Genomic DNA, 6,875 nt, shown 5'->3' with positions numbered 1-6,875 from the left:
CTTCGGGGGGCGCTCGGCGGCAGCGCGGCCCCTGGCGGCCGGAGGCCCCGCGGCCGGCCCGGGGAGCGGCGGGAGGGCAGCCGCGAGCCCCGGCTCTGGGGCGCAAAGGGGCAGGAAGGGGGGAGAAGCGGAGGGAGGGTGGCGGGAGGCCGCTGCAGAGCATCCTGCGGCTGGGTCCGCGCTCCTGCGCGTAGCGCAGAGCTACCGGTTGTTCTCGGCGCTGTGTGGCATCTCCTCGGTTCGTGGCCAGCACCGCGAACCTGGCGTTAAGCTCCTGATCGTCCTCCTGCACAAGGCTCTGGCGAGGCCGCCCCTCGAGTGCTGTGCTCGGTTTTGGGCTCCTCGCCACAAGGAGGCCTTGTGGTGTGTCAGAGAAGGGCAATTGTCTGGTGCGGGCTCTGGGACACAAGTCCTGTGAGGAGCGGCTGAGGGGACTGGGGGTGTTTAGGCTACAGAAAATGAGGCTTGGGGTAACCTCACCCCACAACCACCCCAGAGGAGGCTGCAGCAGGGTGGAGTCCATCTCTTCTCCCAAGCAGCAAGCAATAAGAGGAAATGGCCTCAAGTTTCACCAAGGGAGTTTTAGGTGGGATATTAAGAAAAAATTCTTCACTGAAAGGGTTGGGAGATTGGAACAGGCTGCACGGGGAAGTGGTTGAGTCACCATCCCTGGAAGTATTCCAAAGACACATAGATTTGGTGCTCGGGGACATGGTCTAGCAGTAGACTTGGCAGTGCTAGGTTAACAGTTGGACTTGATGATTTTGAAGGTCTTTTCAACCTAATGCCATCCTGTGTAACATGCTCCAGGTGATCCTGCTCGGCAGGGGGTTGGAGTAGATGATCTTCACGTCTCATCCAACCTCAGTCATTCTGAGGTTCTGTGATTCTGTAAATGATTCTGTGATTCTACGATTCTTGACACAGCTCTAACAATGATTTTTCATCTTGCCTTGGCAAGATAAAACAGCAAATGATTCTGTCTGCAGGCTTCTCTCTGCGCTTGGCATCTGCATTTCCATCAGAAAAGAGGGATCAGCAAACTGAAAGTAGCTGAAGATTGTTTATTACATACATGTGTTAGATCCCGGTGGGATGCAGATGTTGAAGGCATTTGGTGCTGTTGTGGCTTAACCCTGGTAGGCAGCTGAACCCCACACATGCACCCGCTTGCTCTTCCTCAGTGGGATGGCGGAGAGATCCAGAAGGGTAAAAGTGAGAAAGCTCATAGTTTGAGATAAAGACAGTTTAATTGGTAAAGGGAAAGCTGTGCATGCGAGCAAAGCAAATTAAGGAAATCATTCACTACTCCCCATCGGCAGGCAGATGTTTAGCCTTTTTTCCTTTTCCAGGAAAGCGGGGCTCATCATGCATAACATTACTTGGGAAGACAAATCCCATAACCCCGAACATGTTGTTCCCCCCGCCCCCCTTCCTCTTTCTTTCCCTCCAGCTTTCAGTGCTGAGCGTGATGCCATATGGTAGGGAACATCCCTTTGGTCAGCCTGGATCAGCTGTTCTTCCTTGTCTGTGTCCCCTCCCCAGTTGCTTGTGCACCCCCAGCCTCCTGGCAGGGCAGTGTAGGAAGCACAGAAGTCTTTGTGTAAGCACAATGTCATCACCACTATGTCATCACCACTATTTTAATCATAAATCCAAAACGTGGCGCCATACTAGCTGCTATGAAGAAAATTCACTCTATCTCAGCTAAAACCAGGGCAGGTACCTGGCAGGATTGGGACTTGAGACAGCAAAGTTAGAGACGTCACAGAAACGTCCAGGATATTAATTCAGATTCAGTGAAGTTGAAGATCTTAAAATTCAGTAGAATTTGATCTACAGAAAAATGTGTGTATTTAATGGTAATGCGTCCCTCTCTGGGATACTTGAAAACTTAACAAGGAAACACGCAGTGGATGACTATCGAGTGTTACCATAATTAAAAGCCAGCTCCCAGGGTTTTGCATTGCATGACAGGGTCGTGATTTGAAGGGTTAATGCTATTTCCCTACGAGCTGAGCACCAGTACTGCTCAAGGCCCGATCGCCTCGTGGTGCACGTGGCCTTCCTGTAGCCAGTCTGCAGCGCGTTGTTAATGTCAGCAGCAGGAGTAGTACAGGAACCCTCCGAGCGCTCCTACTGCAACAGCTGTGTAATGGGAGGAACATCCATCTGTGGAGAGAGTCGTTGAACAAGGCTACATGGCTTGCATAGGTGATGATCTGTACTGATTTTAAAACCATATACATTTGGAAGGCTACAGTAAAGTTTAGACAGAGAGATCAAATGTCAAACTGCGAGTCAGAACTTCAGTTGGATTTTATAGCCACTTTGCCCCATGATTCGTGTGTGACCCTGTGCTCAGCATTTGCCCTCAGATAAAATACTCTGCGCTATACTGTACCCAGCTGCTGAGACAAGAGTCATCCTATTTTTCTACCCAGCAGGAATATTGCGAGTCTTTACTTTGATAGACACTGAAGAAAAGACAAACAAACTATACTATACATAAAAGAAAACATTTTATTTCATGGTGTGAATCTGTAGGACAGTAGTTGATATCCCTATGTGCAAGACTTCTGGATCCTTTCCAAAGATCAGAAATGTGGACAGCCAGATAGATTAATACTGGAGTTGCCACATGGAATGAAAATATGAGGATTTTAAGATTTCTGAATTTCCCATGCACTGGGCATACTACCATAGAAATCAGGGAGACATTTGACTCATTCTGTGTATGATAACGAACACTAGCTCTCTGCCTACTTCAAGTGTTTTACAAATGCCTTATTAACTGTGCCTTTCAGGAGCACTTTTTTTGTGCATCTGTGTGTGTAAGACTAGACGGATTCATGGTAAAATGATAACATTGGTGAACTGGTGACCGTGAAATTTAATCAACTTTGCTCACAAATTACAAAATGGACTTGGTGTTTTTAAGTACGGGTTTGTAGGACCCTGATTGCAGCAGTAGTTCCTAGCTGTCCTGACCAGCTTTACGGGGGAGCTTCACCCATACCCTTTACCCATGGGCCTAGATGCCTCCTTTACACCCAGGTGAGACAGGGAGCAAGGTAAAGGGTGTTGATTTTGCACGTTTCGCTAACACAGCTGTATGTGGGATATCAACCACAGGGCAGGGCTGAGGCAGGGAGTACAAGGACAGGACTCTAAAGATAAGGGAAGAAAAGACTTCATGCACACAAGTAATAGAACCAGCAAGAATTGGCTTGGAATGCTGAAGTCTGCAAAAGAAAGGAAGGGTCGGAAGTTTAGCAGTGAGGAAGACTTCTGGCCTTCAGCAAGAGTACCAGAGTACGCCGGATGACCAGCTGAGGACTCCAGTACACATCTGAAGAGGGGCGGGAACCTATGTTAATGATTCTTCTGAGACCTAGAGAATATGCAAGAGACTTAAGGGGAAGTGAGCTGAGTATGTATATATGCCATTAATATAAGCACACTGGGAGTAACCCTTGGTGTGTATGTTAGGCGGAGCGATGCCCCGCACACGCAGCGCCATAATAAAGAATACCTGCTTAATAACTTGGGCTGTTGAGTTTTCACTGCATCACAGGCTTGGCCTTCAATTATTTCCTGAACTAAGTTGCAGATGGATGTGTTTCCAGTTGCGGTCCTAATTTTACTATTATTTATTTATTTATTAGATTTCTTGGATTGACCTGCGCCTTGTTACCTTGCTTGTGGCTGATGATTACCGGGCTGTCACTAGGACCTGCTGCCACCACACTACTCTGCTCACCCAGCTAGGGTTGCTGTGGGACTGTGTGCTGTAGGTAAGATCACCTGGCCTATTGCTGCTTGCCATCCCATAGGAAACAGCTGACCCTTATTCCCTGTCTTGGTGATTCAGAGTATTTTTTCCAGGCCTGTTATAGGCTCTGATTATGGTGGTTTATTCAGTACAGACACAAATTGCAGTTTTCATTCTGTGTTCACGCTGTGATACCTGTCTACAAACTGTCATTTAAGAGTAGGATTCTTCCCTGACAAAAATCTTGAACTACTTCAGGATAATTTTTCTTGCTAATGGAAACATCTGTAACACCTTTCTGCACACATTCTTAGGGAAAAAAGAAAGTCACTTGTACATTTTAAAAAAAGAAGTTAAGAGTTACCTTGGGAACAACTGTGTGTTATTGAATAGCTTCTGCACAGCTATTCAGCAGCAACTGGAACAAAGCCTTTCAAAAAATACACCTTCCTTTTAAATACCTGTAAACATCTTTTCCCGTCTCTTAACTCTTCTTAGCAGCTTCTTTTGGTCTTCTGTTCCAGCAGAATATTCAAAATCTTTACCTGGAGAGAGAAGAGGGTGGTGTGTAAGGTGTTTTTTTTTCCTTCTTTTTTGTTTATTTTTTAAAAGGAAATACAGGGAAATTGCCCCTCAATGCTGAGAGCACTGTCATTCGCAGTGAAGAAGACATTAACACCTCTGTTTCTGAAGTTTTATTTTCGTGAAGCAGAGGCACTGGCCTTACTTCACAGCTCACCAGTCTTCCATTGAGGAAACGGATTACAGATAGACTGAGGTTCTGGCAGAATATATGTCCAGGCACATTCTTTGTGCTGAAGCCCGTGTAGCATTTTGTACATGGGAAAAACACTAATAATTGTTCTTCAAGGAGGCGGGGGACGGGAGGGGGGCACCCTTTGAGCTGTCAGTAAGACCTTAGAGAACTGCTGTAACAGAGCTGTTTGATTGGCCATGCACACCTTACACGTTGAGACAAGGCACCACAGCACCTCATTCCTGTAGGGTAAGGCTTACTCACTGGGTTCCCCAAAGCATCCTTCCTTAGGCTTCTGCCAAGTGAGAATCTTCTCCAGCCATCTGCGTTTGTAGAAGTCAGAGAAACCAGACATGCCACAGAGCATAACTAGGGGAAATCAAATGGCACAGAAAACCACAGGTGGTTTTGTCATTACTGCTTCACGTGCTTGATCTCCAGCAAGAAACATGCCCATAAAGCTTAATTAAAATCATGCCGTGTTAATCCTAAAAATCATTGTTAACAACAGAGTTAGGCAATTACATTCCAGGTTTGGAAATAATGTCCATTAAAGCATAGTTAATATAACTAAACTATAAACTTTACTTCATACGTCTTAATTTTGGATAAAAATTTAGCTTGTAAAATTAAAGATAAATATTTGAGCCTGAAGTTTTAAATGTTGTATAACTGATCAATGTACCAAATCTTTCTTCACTTTTCTTAGATGTCTCATTGCTCCTGAAGAAAAAGCTTACCTTTCCTTATTTCACAATAACGTTTACAACATTGTTGGTTAACTGAGAAGAGATTACGTACTGTTTTCCAGGAAGAGGTCTCGAGAAGAAGACTCAAATCCATTGCTTTCGATCTGCAAGTTTATTTTCATCATGCTAGCACAGAAAATATTCTTGTAATACTGCGTCCTCAGGAACAGATCATCAGAGCATCCTTTCTAGATACAGAAAAGACTTGACTATTGCACTGCATTTTCTTTTTTACCCCCTCTAATTTGGATTAGGGAAGAGAGGCTCTAAGACTTGTGAACTGCAATTGGAAATCTTATATTGGATTCAAATATTTTGTGACAACTCAAATGTTAATTTTTTAGCAGGATGCATCTTCATGGACTATAGGATCCCTGCAGCATCATGTGTCCCGCTTTGAGTGAATGTCCAGCCCTGAGTGAATGGAAAAGGACATCATTATATGGTACCTACACAGCAGGTAGGGACCCTCATCATCAATCTGTTTCAAGACCAGTAAATTGTGAAATAATATTTTCAAACAGCTTGTTTGGTTATCTCTCAGTAGAGTTGTCCCAACAGACATAGCGCCTGGTGGCTAAGCACAAGTTAGGTACCGGTCACCAACAGCGTGCTACTTGTAACACGTTGCGTGAACAAGGCGCATGTTATCCTCTGCGGCTGGAATGTCTGTTCTGCAGATTTGTGATGAAGCAGCTACATGAAAGATCGGTGTTTCATGTAAGGAGGGAAAGGAGCAGCCTTACAAACAAGTTGAGAAGCTGGGGAAAACGTGACCAATAAAATCATAAGTATGTTCCCAGGTGTTTTAGGTATATTGCTACAGTTCAGGGTATTTGAGTGGAATCAAAAAAACACAGAGCCTTTACTCTGTCTGAACTAGGTTTAGAATTTGGAGAAACCTGTCCTAGCTTCTCATCCCTCAGTTCTATCTTTCTTCATCTTCCTTTCAATGCAGCCCCTGCTGTTGCTTCTTTCTCTTTTACTCCAACCTGTTTTCAGTCAGACAAAGTCATTTCTAAGTTCTTGGTTTGTCTCCCTTGATGGACACTTGGCAGAATCATAACTCTCTCTGTCAGAGCTTAAGTGTTTTCCCAATATATTCAAACCCATTGGAATGATCAGTTGCCTCCTAGAGAAAGGGCAGCAAGCTAGTTCTTGCGGAGCCTTCCACCTTCCTCTGTATTTGTTCCCAGGCACACCACTGCCCAAATTTCCCTGCACTGCCTTCATTCACCCAGTTCTCACAAGATTACAGGTCTACCTCCACCAAGAATTTCTTTACCTCCCACAAGCTCCTGTACCCTTCAGGAGAATTTGATTATATTACTATAAAGAAAATATTGTCCCACAAGCTCCTGTACCCTTCAGGAGAATTTGATTATATTACTATAAAGAAAATATTGTCCTTCCTTGACGTACTGCCTCTTCTGTCTTTCCTCTTTACCTCTAGATGAGGGCAAGTAAATAGTCTTTGAGCTTTGCTTACCTTTGAAATCCAAACCACCAGATTTGCACTCAGGTACTTACCTAATACAGGTCTTGAGAAAGAGCCTCTAGCAAAGCTTTACTGTTCCTCCTTGTTATCTCTAAC

General features: G+C 44.7%; 2 protein-coding genes and 2 long non-coding RNA genes across 5 annotated transcripts in view; 2 read left to right on the top strand and 2 right to left on the bottom strand.

Moving 5' to 3' along the window:
* Positions 1–231, bottom strand: part of NAGPA (N-acetylglucosamine-1-phosphodiester alpha-N-acetylglucosaminidase) — a 10,927-nt gene extending 10,696 nt beyond the window's left edge. Inside the window, exon 1 of the mRNA XM_035339819.1 lies at positions 206–231. Within this exon, the coding sequence (XP_035195710.1) occupies positions 206–231 (26 nt within the window). The remainder of the gene's footprint in view (positions 1–205) is intronic.
* A 739-nt stretch (positions 232–970) lies between these two features.
* The window catches only part of LOC118174175, a 25,942-nt gene continuing 20,037 nt past the window's right edge, over positions 971–6,875 (top strand). The window contains exon 1 of the long non-coding RNA XR_004754577.1: positions 971–981. This is a non-coding gene — a long non-coding RNA (uncharacterized LOC118174175). The remainder of the gene's footprint in view (positions 982–6,875) is intronic.
* Positions 1,234–6,875, bottom strand: part of C14H16orf89 (chromosome 14 C16orf89 homolog) — an 8,776-nt gene continuing 3,134 nt past the window's right edge. For both annotated transcript variants that reach the window (XM_035339327.1, XM_035339326.1), the window contains 4 exons: positions 5,334–5,469; positions 4,797–4,901; positions 4,237–4,320; positions 1,234–2,172 (listed from right to left, as the gene is read on the bottom strand). In XM_035339327.1, coding sequence (XP_035195218.1) covers positions 2,099–2,172; positions 4,237–4,320; positions 4,797–4,901; positions 5,334–5,469 — 399 coding nt within the window. In that variant the 3' untranslated portion in view covers positions 1,234–2,098. The remainder of the gene's footprint in view (positions 2,173–4,236; positions 4,321–4,796; positions 4,902–5,333; positions 5,470–6,875) is intronic.
* Positions 3,733–6,875, top strand: part of LOC118174174 — a 3,543-nt gene continuing 400 nt past the window's right edge. The window contains exons 1-2 of the long non-coding RNA XR_004754576.1: positions 3,733–3,797; positions 5,626–5,741. This is a non-coding gene — a long non-coding RNA (uncharacterized LOC118174174). The remainder of the gene's footprint in view (positions 3,798–5,625; positions 5,742–6,875) is intronic.

The sequence above is a fragment of the Oxyura jamaicensis genome, chromosome 14, assembly GCF_011077185.1.
Source record: "Oxyura jamaicensis isolate SHBP4307 breed ruddy duck chromosome 14, BPBGC_Ojam_1.0, whole genome shotgun sequence".
Classification (NCBI taxonomy): Eukaryota; Metazoa; Chordata; class Aves; order Anseriformes; family Anatidae; genus Oxyura; species Oxyura jamaicensis.
This window is presented reverse-complemented; position numbering and strand designations above follow the sequence as displayed.